At 42.1% G+C, this 20727-nt stretch overlaps 1 protein-coding gene across 1 annotated transcript in view; it reads left to right on the top strand.

The window, feature by feature from the left end:
• The first annotated feature begins 17200 nt into the window (after positions 1–17200).
• Smyd3 (SET and MYND domain containing 3) overlaps positions 17201–20727 on the top strand; it is a 535421-nt gene continuing 531894 nt past the window's right edge. Inside the window, exon 1 of the mRNA XM_050142970.1 lies at positions 17201–17447. Within this exon, the coding sequence (XP_049998927.1) occupies positions 17284–17447 (164 nt within the window). The 5' untranslated portion in view covers positions 17201–17283. The remainder of the gene's footprint in view (positions 17448–20727) is intronic.

Below are 20727 nucleotides of genomic sequence, written 5' to 3'. Positions count from 1 at the left end.
TGATTCAAAGCAAACTTTATTGCCAGTCTCGGGAACATCTGAAGTGGTCACAATATCACATAACATTTCTCCCTTTTGTCTAAATAAAAAGGAAAGGTTTTAGCTCTTAGGACAGAAAAACCATATACATTAAGAACAATTATCAGGTAAGAATTACATTCACAATGTCCAGTTCATTTGCACTTGGCAAATCAGAGAAAATACTCCATTATATATCATATATTGGTGAGTTCAAAGTTTGGTGCCTAATTCACTTCCTACCCTAACTTGTCTTACCAACCCCAAACTATTTTTAGACCTCAAACATTTTCTTACATAAACAATTTGAGCTTTTTTGTCTCTCAACCTTATATACTTTACACTACTTTTGTGAGTTTCATTTCTGAATTTGGTAGCAAACAAATCTGTAACTATTAAATATCTAGTCCTCAATTTCATCAGACACTCAAGAAGTATATAATATCTGAGTAAACAGGAAGTACAGAGCAAACCACTAAAACTATAGAAATGACTGAGACAGCTGACTGCCTACATAGTCTACCCAAGGTTCCTCCTTAATGTTGGGACATCCATCTTCAACCTATATGCCTAGAATATCTGACAGACTTTTCTTGTAAAGCAGGAATTTTGAAGGACTGGCCTTAGAGGTGGTCCCTGAGCAGCTCAGATGCTATGGTGACTTTGACACCTCATTTTCCCTACACATTAAGCTTCAGTTCTTGGTTTTACCTTTACCTATGGGCTGTATGGTGGTTAGGTTTAATGTCAGATTGACACATTGTAGAGTCACCTGAGAAGAAAGGCTCAATGAAGGATTGTCTACATTTGGTTTGCCTGTGGATGGGCATGCCTAAAGGGGACTCCAGACCCAAGGCACTGGGTAGCACCAGTCCCTAGGGGAAGAGGTCCTAAGCTGTGTAACAGTGGAGAAATCAAGCTGAACATAGGGGAGAAGGTGTGTGTTCATTTCTCTGTTCTTGACTATGGGTGCTATGTAAGTCAATGTTTGAGGTCCCTTCCTTGATTTTTCCACAATGATGGACTGTAACCTGGCATTTGAAATGGAAATAAATCCTTATATTCTAAGTTGCGTTTTGTTGGTCTATTTTATCACAGCAACAGAATGAAATTAGGGCAGGTTTGTTATCTGTTTGCCTTAGAACTATGGCATCCTGAACAACTTAAAGAAATTTGAAGACATTAAAAAGATGAAGAGATGGCTCAGTGGTTAAGAGCACTGACTGCTCTTCCAGAATTCCCAGCAATCACATGGTGGCTCACAGCCATCTATAACATCTATTACCATCTATATACAATAAGGACAATTAGCCGTTGGGCAAGAAACTGCTGTTGCCTCAACTTTTGACAATATGCTGTAAAAATTGAACAAGCAGGATACAAGGGAAATTGACTTGTGAACTTTGCCAAGACAGGGTAGGCCAGTCCTTCAAAACTCCTACTTCACAAAAAATTCTAAAATATTCTGGGCTTAAAGGACAAATTGGGATATTCCAACATTGTAGAGGAACCTTTGGTGACTGTCTAGGTAGTCAGTTGTATCTATCATTTCTATAGTTATGGAAGTAGTTTGCTCTGCACTTACTATTTTATCAGGTACTATGTTCTTCTTGGGTCTTTGATGAGATTGAAGTTATAGTTTTGTACTTTTCTTTGTTACCAAAATAAAAAGAGGAACTCACAAAAGAGATGTAAAGTTTATAAAGGTTGAAAAACATAAAAGCTTAAGTTGTCTAAGCAAATGTTTTAAGATCTAAAATGATATTTTTGGATGGTAAGACATGTTATGATAGAAAGTGATTTAGGTATAAAACTTTGGACTCACCAAGATGGGATAAATAATAGAATTCTTTATCCAAAGTTGTCAAATATAAATGGACTAGACATTGTGAATGTAATTCTTGTTTGATAATTGTTCTTATTGTATATAGTTTTACTATGTTAGAGTTCAAACCTTTCCTTTTATTTAGACAAAAAGGTGAGGGGGAATGTTGTAGGATATTTGATCACACTGTGAAACCCAAGATTGTGTTAAATAAAATCTAGCAAGAATAATAAAAACCCAGGGTCAGATATCGGGGCTCAACCCAAAAATCAGAGGAGCAAAGTAATCAAACCACTAGAGAAGTCTTACCTCTATCAAGACTGAGCGACTGTAGATTAAACAGACTAAGAAGACCAAGCAGCCTGGGCCTCTCCTCCCATTTTATATTCCCTCTAATGCTAGGATTAAAGCTGTATGACTTCCTAGTACTGGAATTAAAGATGTGAGTCATCACCACCTGGGTTTGTTTCTGCAGGGATCTTGTATAGCCCAGGGTGTCCTTGAACTCACAGAGACCCATCTGCCTCTGTCTCCCAAATCCTGGGATTAAAGGTGTGTGCCACCACTGCCTAACCTCTAGTGGCTTAGCTTTGCCCCTCTGATATTCAAGCAAACTTTATTTATTAAAACATTAATAAAATATCAGTATAAAAGTCAACCTTAGGTTAAGAGGTGGAGCCAGGAACCACTTGACAAAAAAAAAAAAAAAAAAAAAAAAAAAAAAAAAAAAAAAAAAAAAAAAAAAAAAAAAAAAAAAAAAAAAACCAGTGGAAGTTAGAAATAAGTAGTGAGACACACAGGAAATAATATGGAGGGACTTCAAGTCTGGTGGTCTTTTTGGTTTGGGATGGCGAAAGGGAAGCTCTCTTTCTGAGATGCCAGCAAAGTAGGAAGGTCAGCTGGTTGCTCCTGTGTCTTTCTGAACTAGTAGGTTTTCACCTCAGTGTCTTGACTTCCAAGTCTTTAACAGTAAAAATAATAAGGTTGAGATTTAGTTTAAAAAAAAACAACATTTATGATATCTAAATAACCAATAAGTAAACTCTACATCTTAGCAGCATTTGTTCAAACCACTTTCCCCTGGTTTTCCTCCCTGTCATTGGTTTACAGTTGAATGTCTTTAGAAATGCTGAGTGCTCTGTATCCTTATACAATTCTCCTATATTATATAGTCTTCTCCCTAGCCACATGCTTTAAACCTTGATTTCCCTTCAAATGTCTTAACTCTGTCTTCATCCATCCATTCTCTACAGGGAATGGTCTACAATAGCTATACTTTTGATTTTGAGTGACTGAGTTGATTGAGCATCTAGTAAGCAGAAGAACAAATAACAACCAAACAGTGGTGGCACAAGCCTTTAATCTCAGCACTTGGGAAGCATAGGCAGGTGGATCTCCGAGTTTGAGGCCAACCTGGTCTACTACAGAGCAAGTTGTAGGACATCTGGGCCAACACAGAGAAACCCTGCCTGGAAAAAAAAAAGCAATAGCAAATAGCAGATAGTAAAACATCTTCAAATTGGAGTATCCTGATCAGGAGAGCAAACAAAAGTAACAGAATCAGATCAGGCATCTGTGATATCCATTGTGATGTGTAGGGCCCGGGTCTACCCTTGTTCCTGGGGTGCATCTTGAGGATTTCTGGTCAGCTAACTAAAGCATTCTGTTTGTTCCTGTGCCCCCCCCCCCCCCCCGCCCCGCCTGGTGATTAGTTGTAGAGCATTGACTCCATTGTTGGTATGGTAATTTCCCACCTGCCTGGGTGGAAATCCTTGTGCAGCAGTTAGGTACTTAAGGATTTCCCCAAGTTTGAATAAACGGCATTCAGCTGATCTCCTTATGAATGACCCAGGTCTCTTTGTGTGTTCTTTCAATCTCCAGGCCCTTGCCCAACGCGTACGGTACAGTGGCATGCGAACTGGACCGAGGGTGTAACACAGAATTGGGTATTACAATGATGATGACGGAAGCCCTCCTGGAATAGTGTACTGGAGTTTTCACAGTTGAGATTTCCAGGCTGAGGGTTCTCTACACAGACAAGCTTTCTGGTCTCTGGTTCTCATTGCTGGCATTTTTAGATCATGTTGAACAACAGTTACGTCTTTTGGAAAATCTTTGCCCTCTAGCTGTCCTCAAGAGTACACTATTTTAATACCCTTGGCTGCTTGCTCTTCTCTTTTATACTTGGTACAGTGCCAGGGGTCCAGGCTGACCCAGGACAGGGAGTCTTGAGAATACTTAGGATAAGCATGATGGGGTCACAGATGAGGGACTCTCTATTCCCAACCACTTTTTCTTCTGTTTTTGAGTCTGATCTTACTATGGTAGTCCTGGCTGGCCTAGAACCAAGCTGCCCTAAAGTTCACAGAACTCCACCTGTCTCATCCTTTCAAATGCTTGGGTTAAAAGGGTGTACCACCCAGCCCAGCCATGACAATGTACCTATATGATTTACACAATTTTATCACTTCCATATGAATCTTCCTAGTGTCTGTTTCTTTAATCTGCTCTTGATCAGCACGAGGCTTGCCTGAGCTTTCTTAACTCGGTTATACCCTGTGATAGCAACCTATGACATCACTAACCACTGGAAAATTGTGGTTGCCCAAATCTTAGCACTGGTGTTGATCAAGAACTGATGATGGGGTCCTTGAAACACATGGTAGCACACTCCTCTACTCCAACACTTGTGAGGCAGCGGCAGGTGGGTCTCTGTGAGTTCTAGGCCAGTCTGATAGCATCTATTAATTCTTAATCACCATGAAGCTAAGCTTTGGGAACCATATTCTACCATGTCTTAGTCAATGTCTGTTGCTATGAAGAGACACCATGACCATGACAGCTCTCGTAAAAGAAAGCATTTCCATGAGGCTTGCTTACAGTTTCGAGGTTTAGTGCATTCTCGTCATGGTAGGGAGCATGGCAGCATGCAGGCAGAGAAGGTGCTGGAGAGGCAGCTGAGAGTTCTACATCCAGAACCACAGGCAGCAGAAAGGCAATGGGCCTGGCTTGGGCTTCTGAAACTTCAAAGCCTGCATCCAGTGATATACATCTTCCACTCTGGCCACACTTCTTAATCCTTCTCAAGTAATACTATTCCATGAAGACTAACCATTCAATTATGTGAGTCTATGGGGGCCATTATTATTTAAACCACCACATAAACAACTCTTTAAGATTTTATTTTTATCTGTGTGTATATGTGTAAGCTTATGCCATATCTATGCAGGTTCCCTAGCATGGGTATTGGGAACTGAACTCTGGCCCTCTAGAAGAGCAGCAAGAATTGAACCACTTTGCAGCAAGAGATGAAAGGATCTCTCTATCCTTTCATCAATTCTTTTTGTTTTGTTTCTGTGAGTTTTCTGCTTGTTTATTTGTATGTCTTTTGAGGTAGAGTCTCACTATGTAGCTATGGCTGGCCTGGAACTTGCTACTTAGACCAGGCTGGCAAACATCAGCTGGGCAGTAGTGTCACACACCATTAATCCCATCACTCTGGAAGCAGACACAAGTGGATCTGAGTTCAAGGCCAGTCTGGTCTTCTACAGAGCAAGTTCCAGGACAGCCAGGGCTACACAGAGAGACACTGTCTCAAAAAAAAAAAAAAAACAAAAAAAACCCGAACAATCAAACGTTGGTGGCACAAGCTTATAGTTCAGGAAGCTAAGGAACACATGTGCTCTGGAGTTTAGGGACTGTCTGGGCAATGTACAGTGTAGCGAGATTTGTCTCCTGAAAATGGGTGGGCATAGTGACTCACACAATTTCACACTTGAAAGACTGACACCCCGAAGAAGAAAAAAATACACAAATCAACATCACCAACGATGAAAACTAAATTAACAGGAGATAGCAGCTACTGGTCATTAATATCCCTTAATGTAAATGGACTCCACTCACCTATAAAAAGGCACAGCTAACAGATTGGATATGAAAACAGAATCCACTCCTCTTCTGCATACAAGAAACGCATCTCAACCTCAAAGACAGACATCATCTCAGAGTAAAAGGTTGGGAAAAAATATACCAAACAGATGGACCTAAGAAACAAGTGGGTGTAGCTATCCTAATATCTAACAAAATAGACTTCAAGCTAAAATCAGTCAAAAGAGACGAATAAGACAAATATAAGATAATAATTTTATATTAGTCACAGGAAAAACCTATCAAGAGGAAATTTCAATACTGAACATCTATGCCCCAAATAAAAGAGTACCCTCATATGTCAAAGAAACACTTCCAAAGCTTAAATCTTACATTAAACCCCACACACTAATAGTGGGAGACTTCAACACTCCCCTCTCGCCACTGAACAGGTCAATCAGACAAAAAATGAACAGAGAAATAAGAGAACTAACAGATGTTATTACTCAAGTGGACTTAACAGACATCTATAGAATATTCCATCCAAACAGAAAAGAATATACCTTCTTCTCGGTACCTCATAGAACCTTCTCAATTTCTCAAAAATTGGCTAATACTTGGTAACAAAACGAACCTCCACAGATACAAAAAAAAACTGGAATAACATCATGTATCTTACCAGATCACCATGGCTTAAAACTAGAATTCAACAACACTAAATCCAGAAAAACACATGGAAATTAAACAATGCTCACCTGAATCATCAAAGGGTCAAGGAAGAAATAAAGGGGGAAATTAAAGACTTCCTAAAATTCAATGAAAATGACCACACAACATACCCAAATATATGGGACACAATGAAAGCAGTGTTAAGAGGCAAGTTCATAGCACTAAATGCCTACATAAAGAAGCTGGAAAAATTGCACACTAGTGAATTAGCAGGACATTTGAAAACTTTAGAACAAAAAGAAGCAAACTCGCCCAAGAGAACTAGATGGCAGGAAATAGTCAAATTGAGAGCTGAAATCAACAAAATAGAAACAAAGATAGCAATACAAAGAATCCATGAGACAAAGAGTTGGTTCTTCGAGAAAATCAACAAAATAGATAAACATTTATCCAAACTAAACAAAAGGCAGAGAGAGAATATCCAAATTAACAAAATCAGAAATGAAAAGGGGGACATAACAACAGACATGGAGGAAATACAGAGGACCATCAGGTCATATTTTGAAAACCTGTACTCCACAAAATTGGAAAACTTAAAGAAAATGGACAACTTTCTGGATAAATATCACTTACCAAAATTAAATCGAGACCAGATAAGCCAATTAAACAGACCTATAACTGCGGAAGAAATAGAAATAGTCATCAAAAGTCTCCCGGCGAAAAAAGCCAAGGACCAGATGGTTTCAACTCAGAATTCTACAAGACTTTCAAAGAGGAACTAATACCAATACACCTCAAATTATTCCACACAATAAAAACAGAGGGAACATTGCCAAACTCTTTTTATGAGGCTGCAATTACCCTGATACCCAAACCACAGAAAGACAATACTAAGAAAGAGAATTACAGACCAATCTCACTCATGAACATTGATGCAAAAATACTAAATAAAATACTAGCAAATCAAATCCAAGAACACATCAGAACATCATCCACCATGACCAAGTTGGCTTCATCCCACAGATGAAGGGATTGTTTAACATAAGAAAATCTGTCAACACAATTCACCATATAAACAAGCTGAAAAATAAAAACCACATGATCATCTCATTAGTAGCCGAAAAAACATTTGACAAAATACAACATCCCTTTCATGATAAAGGTTTTGGAGAGAGCAGGGATACAAGGAACATACCTAAACATAATTAAGGCAATATACAGCAAGCCAACAACCAACATCAAGCTAAATGGAGAGAAACTCCCAGCGATTCCACTGAAATCAGGAACAAGACAAGGTTGTCCACTCTCTCCATACCTATTCAATATAGTTCTTGAGGTCCTAGCTAGAGCAATAAGACACCAAAGGGAGACCGAGTAGATACAAATTGGAAAAGAAGTCAAACTCTCACTGTTTGCTGATGATATGATAGTTTACATAAGTGATCCCAAAAATTCTACCAAGGAATTCCTACAACTCATAAACATTTTCAGCAATGTAGAAGGATACAAGATTAATTAAAAAAAAATCAGTAGTCCTCCTGTACACAGATGATAAAAGGGCTGGGGAAGAAATCAGAGAATCAACACCCTTCACAATAGCCACAAATAGCATAAAATATCTCGGAGTAACTGTAACCAAACAAGTGGAAGACTTGTATGACAAGAACTTTAAATCTTTGAAGAAAGAAATTGAAGAAGACACCAGAAAGTGGAAATACCTCCCATGCTATTGGGTAGGCAGAATTAATATAGTAAAAATGGCAATCCTACCGAAAGCAATCTACAGATTCAACACAATGCGTATCAAAATCCCAGCAAAATTTTTCAAAGGCCTCAAAAGAATGGTACTCAACTTCTTACAGAAAAGAAAAAACCCAGGATAGCCAAAACAATCCTGAGCAATAAAAGAACTTCTGGAGGCATCACAATCCCTGACTTCAAGCTCTACTACAGAGCTACAGTGCTGAAAACAGTCTGGTACCGGCATAAGAACAGATAGGAGGACCAATGGAACTGAATAGAAGACTTGGATATCAATCCACACATCTTCGAACACCTGATATTTGATAAAGAAGCAAAAAAATATCAAATGGAAAAAAGAAAGCATATTTAACAAGTGGTGCTGGCATAACTGGATATCAATATGTAGAAGAACGAAAATAGACCCATATCTATCACCATGCACAAAATTCAAGTCCAAATGGATCAAAGACCTCTACATAAAGCCAGCCACACTGAACCTTATAGAAGAGAAAGTGGGAAGTACACTTGAACGCATTGGCACAGGGAACCACTTCCTAAATAGAACCCCAGCAGCACAGACACTGAGAAAGACAATTAATAAATGGGACCTCCTGAAACTGAAAAGCTTCTGTAAAGCAATGGACATGGTCAACAAGACAAAACGACAGCTTACAGAATGGGAAAAGATCGTCACTAACCCCACATAAGACAGAGATCTCCAAAATATACAAAGAATTCAAGAAATTGGACACCAAAAGATCACATAATCCAATAAAAAAAATGGAGTACATACCTAAACAGAGAACTCTCAACAGAGGAATCTAAAATGGCTGAAAGACACTTAAGGAAATGTTCAACATCCGTAGTCATCAGAGAAATGCAAATCAAAACAACTCTGAGATTCCATCTTACACCTGTAAGAATGGTCAAGATCAAAAACACTGATGACAACTTATGCTGGAGAGGTTGTGGGGTAAAGGGAACACTCCTACATTGCTGCTGGGAATGCAAGCTGGTACAGTCCCTTTGGATGTCAGTGTGGCGATTTCTCAGGAAATTAGGAAACAACTTTCCTCAAGACCCAATAATACCACTTTTGGGTATATATCCAAGGGATGCTCAATTGTGCCACAAGGACATGTGCTCAGCTATGTTCATAGCAGCTTTGTTTGTCATAGCCAGAACCTGGAAACAAACCTAAATGCCCCTTGGTCGAAGAATGGATAAGAAAAATGTGGTACATTTACACAATGGAGTACTACACAGCAGAAAAAAATGACAGCTTGAATTTTGCAGGAAAATGGATGGAACTAGAAAACATTATTTTGAGTGTGGTAACCCAGACACAGAAAGACAATTATCACATGTACTCACGCATAGGTGTTTTTTTTTTTAAAAAAAAAAAAAAAAAAAAAAAAAAAAAAAAAAAAGCCAGCCTACAAACTACAATCCCAGAGAACTTAGACTACAATACAGATGCTAAGAGAGACTTACAAAGATATAATCTACATAGGAAGTAGAAAGTATAAAAAACAAGATCTCCTGAGTAAATTGGGAGCATGGGCACCTTTGGGGGAGGGGCGAGGCAAGGAGGGAACAGAGAAAAATGTAGACCTCAATAAATATCACTGAAAAATGGGGGGGGGGGAGACTGGCACAAGAAACTTGCCAAGAATTTGAGACACACTTGGGTTTCATAGTTCTTTCCAGCACATCTGGGCTAGTATAGGACTGTCTTGAAAAACAAAAACAAAATAAAATCCCCAAACCCCTAAACCCTACACTATTGGTTATCGTAATGGAGTCAGATAAGTGAACTCTTCAGGATCGGATAGATGGTTCAAGTCGGTTAAAGTACTTGCTGCAGAAACCCGACAACCTGAATTTACAGCCCCAGGTCTCTTGTAATAGTCATACATGGTGGCACATGTCTGCAATCCCAGTAATCCTATGATAAGATGGAGAGTGGGGACAGGAGAATCTGCTAGAACGCTCAAGGGCCAGTTAGCCTGGAGTACGCGGTGAAGCAGCAAATGAGACCCTGTCCCCCCAAACAAGGTAAAAGACAAGGACTGACAACCGAGATTGCCTTCTGACCTCTATCTACATGCCATGGCATCCATACCCCTCACACAGAAACACACACATACACACACACCATACACTTACACAAAAATAAATTTTTAAAAACGTAAGCATTGCTTTAAGAAAAGGGAACGGGGAAGATGCTGAGACAGCGGGTAAAGGCACTTGCTGCCGAGCACGGTGAACAGAGGGGAGCACATTCTATTCTTTACTTAGATAAACTAAGGTGAGTATGAATGCTGTTAGAAACATAGGAAAGGATACAGAATTAATGCATTGCAGGGTCTGCATTCTCTATGAAACCACAGCATCACTTCAGACAGTGGAAGGAAGGACCCGAGGACAAACATCTGTAGTGACGGTTGTGAACAACTGCAAGAGAAAGAGCGATGGAGAATAGTGGCGGAGGTCCTTGCTTGGGTTGGGAGCCCAAAACTGCAAGTTGCTGTGTTGTGCTGAGGCTTTGCACAGTAGGTGTGAGGCAGTGTGGGAAACGGATGAGAACATCATTAGGAGGGCGACTAAGGGGGCAGCTTTAGATCTCGGCACTGGCCTGAGTCTCAGCAGCTGCTGCTGAGGATTTAAAACTTGCAAAGATAATTCACGGGCCCTGGGGATATATAGCTCAGTTGTAGAGCACTTGCCTAGCATGCATGAGTCTCTGTGTTCTAGGACCAGCCCTAGAAGAAATAACCAAAAACCAAAGAATGGGGGACTGGAGAGAGCTCAGTGCTTATGATCATTATTTCTCTTGCAGAGGACATGACTTTGGTTTCCAACATCCATAGAGTGTCTCATACCTATCTGTAGCTCCAATTCCAGGGGCTCAGATGCCCACTTCTGACATCTGTACATAGATATACATGTAGGCAAACTCTCATCTGCATAAATACACCTGGGAGTGGGGAGAGCTTTCCCAAAGGAACAGGCTTTGCTGATGAACCTCTTTGTAATTTCCATGCTGGAAGACAGAAGCAGGACACGTTAATGACAGCAAGGGCTATGTTGAGACATTCTCAGAAAGTTGTTTTTTTGTTTGAGACAGGGTTTCTCTGTGTAGCCCTGGCTGTCCTGAAACTAGCTCACCGAGATTTGCGTGCCTCTGCCTCCCCAGTGCTGGAATTCTGATCCCGCTCCTTTTTGGTTTTTCAGGACAGGGTTTTTCTGTGTAACAGCCCTGACTGTCCTGGAATTCGCTTTGTAGACACAGGCTGGCTGCAAACTCAGAGATCTACTTGTCTTTGCCTCTGGAGTGCTGGGATTAAAGAAGTGCTCCACCATCACCACCACCTGACTGGAAGTTTTTTGTTTTATAGAGGATAATGTATGACTAGCCTGTTCATTTGACTCCTTCAGATCGGATGAATTTACTATACTGTTCAAATACGTACGTCTGAGATCAAGTGGAGAAGCTGGGCTGGTATCTCACGTTTTTCTATGCTGGAGAGATGGATCCCTGGGAACGCATAGGCCAGCTAGCCTGGCATACGCAGTGGTGCGCAAGAGACTTTCAAACGAGGTGGAAGGTACAGACAGGACTGACACCCCAAATTGTCCTCTGACCTCCGCATAAATGCCTTTCTGGTACACATACCTGAGTAAGGATGCATCAAGCATGTGTGCACACAGGCACACACAGATTAAAAGGAAAAAAATGTTTGTCTTTGATTTTTTTGTTGTTGTTACTTTTATTTTGTTTTGAGACAGGGTTTCTCTGTATGGCTGTCCTAGTGCTCGCTCTGAGATTAAAAGTGTGTGCCACTACTGCCCAGCTCAAAATAAAAATGTTTTATTTGGGAAAACGAAATCCTAGATAGGATAGGGGCGCTGAAAGGTCGTTGAGAGAACTAAAGGCTTGCATCATTTCCGGAGGAGACTCCTCCAGATGTTTTAATGATGCTTTTGTTTGTTTGGGAAATAGCCACAATTTTGCACTAAGAAAATAAATGATGCAGCAGGAGTGGTGGCTCATACCTGTGATCTCAACAAGACTGCTTTGGTTAGGGGTTACTACTTCTGCAGTAAAACACCATAACCAAAAGCAAGCTGGAGAGGAAAGGGTTTATTTGGGTTAGATTTCCACATCAGAGTCCATCTTTGAAGTAAGTCAGGACATGAACTCAGATAGAGGAGGGAACCTGGAGGCAGGAGCTGATGCAGAGGCCATGGAGAGATGCTACTTACTGGCTTGCTCCTCATGGCTTGCTCAGTCTGCTTTTTTATAGAACCCAGGATCACCAGGCCTAGCACCACCCATAATGGGCAGGGCCTTTCCCTATCAATCACTAGTTAAGAAAATGCCCTACGGACAGATCTTAGGGAGGCATTTTCTCATTGAGGCTCCCTCTCAGATCACTCTAGCTGGTGATTGACAAAACATTAGGCAGCATAGTAGGCCTAGGAATAGTCAGGCAACTTGGGTTCCTGCTTGGCTAGAGCTAAACACATGCACTTTTCCCAAAAATGCTCTTAGCAGCCAGAGAGCCCTGCCTATATCACTGTGTACGTGACACACACACACACACACACACACACACACACACACACACACACACACACACCTCTCTAAACAAAGCAGCAGGTTGTTCTGCCCTGCTTCTAGCAGCCTGTTAGTGTTGGTCGCCTTTGCAAGGCAGTCCCTCATGGAAGGAAATTAAATACTTGGAAGTGTGTCCTTGAAGTGGGTGTTGGGACTTTGGTCCATTTTCTTTTTCTCTTTTGCTTCCTGGCTATAATGAGGTGAGGACTTCTTCTGATCTTTGCCTCCTAAGTGCTGGGTTTACAAGTGCGCGATGTCATGCCTGGTTTGGTTGTGAAATTCTAAAGCTTCTAGATGAAAGTTTTCCTTGGCCCTCTGCCTAAGAAAAAGCTGGAGAATGAGAGGAGAGAGGAGAGAGAGAGAGACTGAGCCCACCCCCAGTGACACACCTTCTCCAACAGACCACACCCACTGCGACAGGAGGACACTTGCTACTCCTTCCCAAACAGTTCCACTAACTGGGGCCCAAGTCTGCAAGCATATGAGCCTACTGCAGGTTTACAGTTTGAAATCACTGTAAGAAGAGAGTAACTGGGACTAGAGAAATGGCTCAGTGGCGAGAGCTGTTCTTCCAGAGGATCCAGGTTCAGTTCCCAGCACCCACATGGTGGCTCTCTAAACTGCAGTCCCACGGGATCCAATACCTTCTTCCTACCTCAGAAGACACTGTGCACACATGGCACACAGATCTATATATGAGGCAAAACCCCCATAATAAAAGCAAACAAAATGTTTAAATTTTTTTAAAATAGTGAGTAAAAACAAAAAAAAATTACTGAAATGAGCATGCCGTTGAAGTGACATCTATGACTGATGATCTTCAAGGCATAAAACTGGACCTTAAGATTATTAGAAAAATGAAGAACTTTGTGTTTCATTTGCGGTAAATATACATAACATTATTGAAAAAATTGACAAAGTATATCAAAAAGTTTTGAAATAATTTGGTAATTCTTGGTTAATTGTTCACTCAGTTTATTACTCTGATCACTGGCTGATTCTATAAACATTTATAGCTACTATTTAATTTACCTCTTGCTAATAACATAGTGTATTAAACTTACAATTAGGGTTTATGGGGAACTGAGGCTTATTCCATGCGCCAATGATTTTCATCAGATCATTAAGAGCAACTGAGTGAGAATGATGGAAAGGGAGCAAGAAGGCATTAAATTTTGTGATTATTTTCTATGTTGTGTATGGACGTGTTCGTGTGGGTGTGTACACTTGTGTACACTTGTGCACACAGGCTCATGTGTGTTTGAGTGTGTTTGTGTTTGTATATAGGTTAGAGGTCAATGTGGATATCTTCCTCAATCACTTCCCACCTTCTTGGGGGTGGGGTGGGAATTCTCCTTCTCTGCCTCCCCAAAACTGGGATTACAGGCCTGAGTAACTGCCTGGTTCTTTTTGTCTGGGTACGGGGGATCTGAACTCAAGGCCTCAGGCTTGCCTTGCAGGTACTTTATCACCTGGGCCATCTTCCCAGATCTCAACTATCTCATATTTTGGGACCATCAGATGACTCCTCTTTTAAAGGGGCTTGCCTTACAAAACCAAAGCCTGCGACTGGTACCCAGATGCCACAGAGGAAGGAAACAACTGATTCCTAAAAGTTGTCCTCTAACCTGAACTCATGCAGACATAGCTCACATATGTACACAAAATAATAAAGAAGACAAAATATACATAAGAAATTAACTTTAAAAACTCTATTTCTGGGTGTAGTGTTACATGCCTTTAGTCCCAGCACTAGGGAGGCAGAGGCAGGCAGATCTCTGAGTCTGAGGCCAGCCTGGTCTATAGAGCGAGGTCCAGGATAACCAAGGCTACACAGAGAAACCCTGTGTAGAAAAAACAAAAGTAAACAAAATAAACAAATAAACAGGAATCCACTTGCAGTCTACTGGGCAGGAAAAATGGGTATTTCATCTCCTCTATTGAGAAGAAGCCCTTCTGTGCTCAACATTCCTGGTTTTCCTATTGATCTGTGGGTACAAGGACCTTTGTGTCCCCAACAATTAAGTACAAACAGTTCATTGTACATCCAGTTCCACTGTGTTCCCCTAACTTTTTCATTGTTTTGAATGGAAATCCACGCGCACTTGCTGATTTGATGACCCTCCATCCCTCCCTCCCTCCATCCCAGCTCCCACCCTGAGTGCTATTGTTTACTGTACTAGGTCTCTGCATTTGTTTGTTCTGATTCCTAATACTTGTCCTTTGCAGCTCATGTATTTTACCTTGCATCCTGTTTTCAGGGTTTCTCTTTAATGTTACATATGTTAGGATCTCACCACTTATATTTTTGTTACATTTATTTTTGTGCGAGAGACTGTGTATGGTGGCCAGAGGACCAGTTTGTGCAAGTCGGTTCTCTCTTTCTACTCTGTGGGTCTCAGGGATGGAAGGAAGGCAGCCAGAATGGGTTGTAAGTACTTTTCCTGCTGAGTTACCTTGCCAGCTCACAGTTTAATTTCTTTTAAAGGCAGAACGATATTCCTGCATGTTCACGCCCACCCACATTTTCTCTCTCCATGCCCCTGTTAATGGACATTTGGTTTGCTCCTACTCTTTGCTCTGGAGACCGAGAGTGCTGTGCTGTGAACTCTGATGGAGAAGGATCCACTTGAGTCCTTGCTTTTGTTTCTTTGGTACAGTGAGACTGTCCTTATCACAAATGTGCTTAGGACACATGAAGTCCTGGGTTCTAGTCCCAGCCCAAGCAAAACAAAACGAAGCAATCCAGATCACAAAGCAGATCACAAAACAGTGGGTACATGTGTAAGTGGGAAAGTGAAGGGCTGGGGACATGGTTCAGGGCGTAAACGTGGAAGGAGAGACCTCTCTAAAGCATTGTCTTCTAACTTCTACACACACACCTTGGCATGCACCCACTCACACTTATGGACACCCATCACAGACACACACTAACTTGATAATAAAACTTACTTTCTAAAAAAAGTGAGTATTTCTCGCACATGCCTTGGATAAGGCAGGGGCTGGGGGAGACAGACATCTGTGACTCAAGTCAGCCTGCTATACACAGAGAGTTCCAGGTCAGCTAGGATGACACAGTGAGATGTGGGTCAGAAACAAACTAACAGAGTATTCGGTGTAAAGTAAGAAATCACCAAAAGAAAAAAATTCGAACAGGATTTCTCCTGTTCTGTTACTGTTACTGAGGCTAGTCTTCAGGTTGTGGGTTTGCAGGATTGCCAGGAGGCCTGGAGAACTGTGTACAAGATCCCTTGGTGGATAGGCAAGATTGTCACACCTTTAGTTTCAACCCTCAGGCAGTGGCTCTCTGTGAGTTCAAGGCCAGCCTGGTCTATGTAGGTAGTTCCAGGACAACCCTGGCAACATAATAGAGTGAGGCTGTCTTAAAAAAAAATTCATTGGTGAGTTCAGCTGTGTCGGCCACTCAGAAGAAGGCGGTGTCGCCTGTCCCTCCAGTGAAGAGGTGGAACTGTCCAAGGACCAGACCAGACGTACCTGTGACGATGCCTGAGGCTACTTTGCTGAGTCCCCAGGGCCACCTGACTGCTTTTCCTCCTTGGATTTCCTCTGGGGAGAGTCTGACCTAATTTATAACAAATACATAGAGCTCACATTACTTAAAAAAAAAAAAAAGCCCGGCGATGGTGGAGCAGGCCTTTAATCCCTGCAGAGGCAGAGGCAGGTGTATCTGTGAGTTCAAGGCCAGCCTGGTCCAGGACAGGCTCCAAAGCTACAGAGAAACACTGTTTCGAAAAACAAAACCAAATCTACGGTGTGGTATCGTTAACAGCTAAGTTCATGCATCAGACCCGGTCGAACACGCTGACATTTCTAGGCACGCCTTGTGTTCTCACTATTATTGGGTAGTTTTATACCCATAATCCCAGTGCTGAAGAGGTGGAGATGAAGGATCTCCTAGTTCAAGACCTGATTGCAACATATTTTCAATTGGTTCAACAAAGATTACTCTGAAATGGTTTATCAATATGAGCACATACACAAACAGATGGCGTGATTGGAAACAACAAACGCTGAGAACTGTTCTTCTAGGTGGTGAATTGCAGGTGATGGCCACTGTCCTATCAACCTTTCCCTATGCATTAAAATGAGCACAAGAAGCAGGGTGTGGTGGAGTGCACCGGGAATTCCAGAACTGAGGAGGCTGAGGCAGGCAAGATCCCAGAGAGTTCTAGGGTAAAATAGAGAGTCACCACGGTCAAAATAGGAGGTTCCAGATCTATGCTACACACATTGAGTCTCTATCTAAAAAAAAAAAAAAAAAAAAAAAAAAAAAAAAAAAAAAAGAAGGGAAAAGAAAAAAGAAAAGGAAAGAAAAAGAAGAATCGCACAATAATAAACGGGAAGACAACATCCAGGGCAGGTTGTAGTAGGCCCTTCTGCGCATGCTCACATGACCTACCCGTGTTCGTCCCCGCCCCCTAGTGTACGCAAGCGCAGGACGCAGGCGCGCAGTCAGAAAACACGAGACTCAAGCTGAGGCAATCGGTGCGGGTCTGAGGTGCGGATCTGTGGAAGGATGGAGTCACTGAAGGTGGAAAAGTTCACGACCGCCGACCGGGGAAATGGGCTGCGTGCCGTGGCCCCACTGCGCCCCGGGGAGCTGCTCTTCCGCTCGGATCCCTTGGCGTACACTGTGTGCAAGGGGAGTCGTGGCGTCGTCTGCGATCGCTGTCTCCTGGGGTACGTACGGAGGGGTGTGTGGGTCTGGACCTCTCGGGGTCGTCTCTGTGGGATACGTACAGCACCGCAGGCTGCTGCAGGATTTGCGGGGAGCCAGTGGTGCAGATGGAGGAGAAGCGTTGGGCAGTAGATAATTTTGCTGGGGAATAAAACATCTATACTTTGTGCAACGAGCTTCATCGGTTGTGGAAATCAGAAGTGGCAGGGGTGGGTGGGGGCGGGAAGGAACGAGCAGGGGTGTGTACGTCAGGTTAAGAACTGAGGCCTTACCTGATCAGTCTTGCGGGAGGAGGGAGAAGCCTACTGTTTAGGGTGCACTTTGATGGTCCGGGTTTTGTGTGGCTTAGGCATAGGAGGATGAATGAGACATCCTTAAAGAGCCGGCCAATGAGAATTACAGTTTGTAACGAGAGAGCAGAATACATATCCTCTTAGCGTAAGTTACGGAGGGTTTGCTGTGTGCTTCGCCGTGTAGGGCTACAAGGACAAACGTAATGCACCGCCTATGTGTAGATGCAACAGTTTATGTGACAGTGTTTTGCAAGTCTGGAAGCATAGTGTCAATGTAAGGTGATTTACTGTTTATAGAATTGTATAACATACCTGTGTGTCCATAGGATTTGTAGTTTGTCAGCACAAGCCGGCTTCCCACTTTGCACTGGGGGTAAGGACTCAGATAGGTAGGTTGACTTTCTATGTGACCACTACTCCTTCAGGCCCATCAGTCTGTGGTTGGAGTAGGTAGAGGTGGGGAAGTCTAGCTTCACCATTCATTCCACAATACGGCTCTCCCCGCTCCCCCACAGTTTCTCTGTGTAGACCTGGCTGTTCTTGAACCCACTCTGTAGGCCAGGCTGGCTACCTGCCTCAGCCTCCTAAAGCCAATGGCCATCACTGCCGGCTTCAACAATATTCTTGTTTGGTTTACATTTGAGGACTTTGGTTTGCGTTTTAAAATTAGCAGGTAATAATAATCTTATTTGTTATTTTCTGGAGTAATGATAGCAATGACACACACAGGCACACACACACACACACGATTTGTTGAGGAGGGCAGCTTGAAGTCCGTGTACTTAAAACAATTCATTCCTTTCAAACTTGGCCTCAGATGCATGCACCTCTTCTCACAGACTAGAGAAAGCGGGACTCTTCATTCTGCTACACACTCTGGAGTGTATTCAGAATGTGGGTGCACTGCACTCTGTAGCGGAGGGCTTGCTACCTCAGTCCTGTAACAAGTGGTGAAGACAGTGGAGGCCTCCTCGGAGACACTTCTGTGCTTCAGTGGGTGGAACAGAACAATTGGATCATAAACGGTGACAAATTAGTAGTGGAATTACTAGAGATGGCATTTTAAAAAAATGTAGTGACTTATTTATTTTTATTTTATGTGCATTACTGTTTTGCCTGCACATCTGTACAGTATATCTGTGTGAGGGTGTCATATCTCCTGGAACTGGAGTTACAGACAGTTATGACCTTCCATGTGGGTGTTGGGAATTGACCCTGGGTCCTCTGGAAGAGCAGTCAGTGCTCTTAACTGCTGAGCCATCTCTCCAACCTGAAATATTTTTTAAAATTTTTTTTATGTGAATTCATGTTTTGCTTGCATGTATGTTTATGTGAGAGTGTTGGACCCCCTGTAACTGGAGTTACAGATAGTTGTGAGTTGCCGTGTGGGTGCTGGGAATTGAACCTGGGTCCTCTGGAAGAGTGGCCAGTGCTCCTAGCCTCTGAGATCCCTCCAGCCATGAGACGTTCTTTTAAAATTTGAAGTTTATTGATATTTTTCAATTGTATGCAGTATTGGATTTCACTATGACATTTTTGTACACACATATCATTGTTCTCAGAGCTGGCCTGAGTCGTAAGCTACAAGGAACTGACCATTTTCCAGAATCAAGTCATGAGCCTTTTATGGGTAACAGTGCCTCTTGGTTTACCAAACTACATCATTTTGTCTTTTTTTTTTTTTTTTTTTTTGAGAACCATGGTGATTTAACGACCAAAGGAATTTCTTGAAATGCTGTGGGGGAGTGCTCCGCTTTACGGCTGGGAGAAACCTGGACCTGAAGGTTGGCAGAAACCAAGTCAGAACTGCACAGCCATGGTTGGGCCAGAGTCTGGGCAGTGCCGCTTCTGGTGCATGGCAGTCAATGGATTGTGTAGCACACTTCACTAGTACCGCGGACAAGAGACCCTGCCGCTACATTTTGGGAAAATATTTATTGTTGGCGATTTGCTCTCTTTGTTGGATTAGCTGAGCTCCGGCCTGCTATGGAATATTACTTTATCTAGACAAAGATGTGTTACATTTGTTTATGCTGCATTTGTTAAAGATGTAAAGATGTGTTGCTTGGCCGGCCTAAGGCACTTGATTGGTCTAATAAAAAAAGCTGAACGGCCAAAGCAATGTGGGACTAGTGGGCAGAGGGAGTCAGTAGGAGGAGGGAAGAGAGAAGAGAATGAGGGAGGAGAGAGAGAGAGAGATGCCTGCGGCAGCCACCAGCCAACCTTACACAGAGTAGAATATACAGTGTGAAAGAAAGGTCAAAAACTCTGAGGCAAAACGCAGGTGAAGAGAAATAGGTTAAAATAAGTTATAGGAGTTAGTGGAGCAAGCATAAGCTAAGGCCGAGCACTCATAACTAATAGTAAGGTCTCCATGTCATGGTTTGGGAACTGGTTGGTGGACCCAAAGAAAGCCTGCTGTGTAGGCCACTGCTTGTGCCTTAGCTAACAGAAAAGGTGAGAAAGTATACTGATCTTGGGTAAAAGATAGGAGGCAGACCAGCCTGGTCTACAAGAGCTAGTTTCAGGGTTCCAGGACAGGCTCCAAAACTATAGAAAAACCCTGTGTCAACAACAACAAAAACAAAACCAAACAAACAAAAAGATAGGCAGCCTGTATTCAGTGTTATCAACAAATGATGCTGGTTAGTAGATACTTGCTTATCAGTTCTTTACATAAAACAATTGATGTGTGCTTACTTTGGGTTGCCAGGTGATATGTATACTATAATTCATTTGTGTTATAGCAGGCTTTTCGGGGAACACGCTCATTTCTCTGGTTGCCTAAAGAATCATCGCAGCCTGAAAATATAGTTAGTGGAATGCTGGTACATCCGTAATGAGGTTTGCCATCACTACCAAATGCCCGCCGCTGTAGGATAAATTTCTGTGTCCCTCTCTTTGTACGGGAAGCCATTTATTTATTTATCTACCCACCATCACTTGTAAAAACTCTTAAGAAGAAGATATGTTGCTAAGTTTCCATAGC

This window comes from Alexandromys fortis, unplaced genomic scaffold, assembly GCF_014885135.2.
Source record: "Alexandromys fortis isolate MF-2015 unplaced genomic scaffold, M_Fortis_MF-2015_v1.1 scaffold_51, whole genome shotgun sequence".
Classification (NCBI taxonomy): domain Eukaryota; kingdom Metazoa; phylum Chordata; class Mammalia; order Rodentia; family Cricetidae; genus Alexandromys; species Alexandromys fortis.
This window is presented reverse-complemented; position numbering and strand designations above follow the sequence as displayed.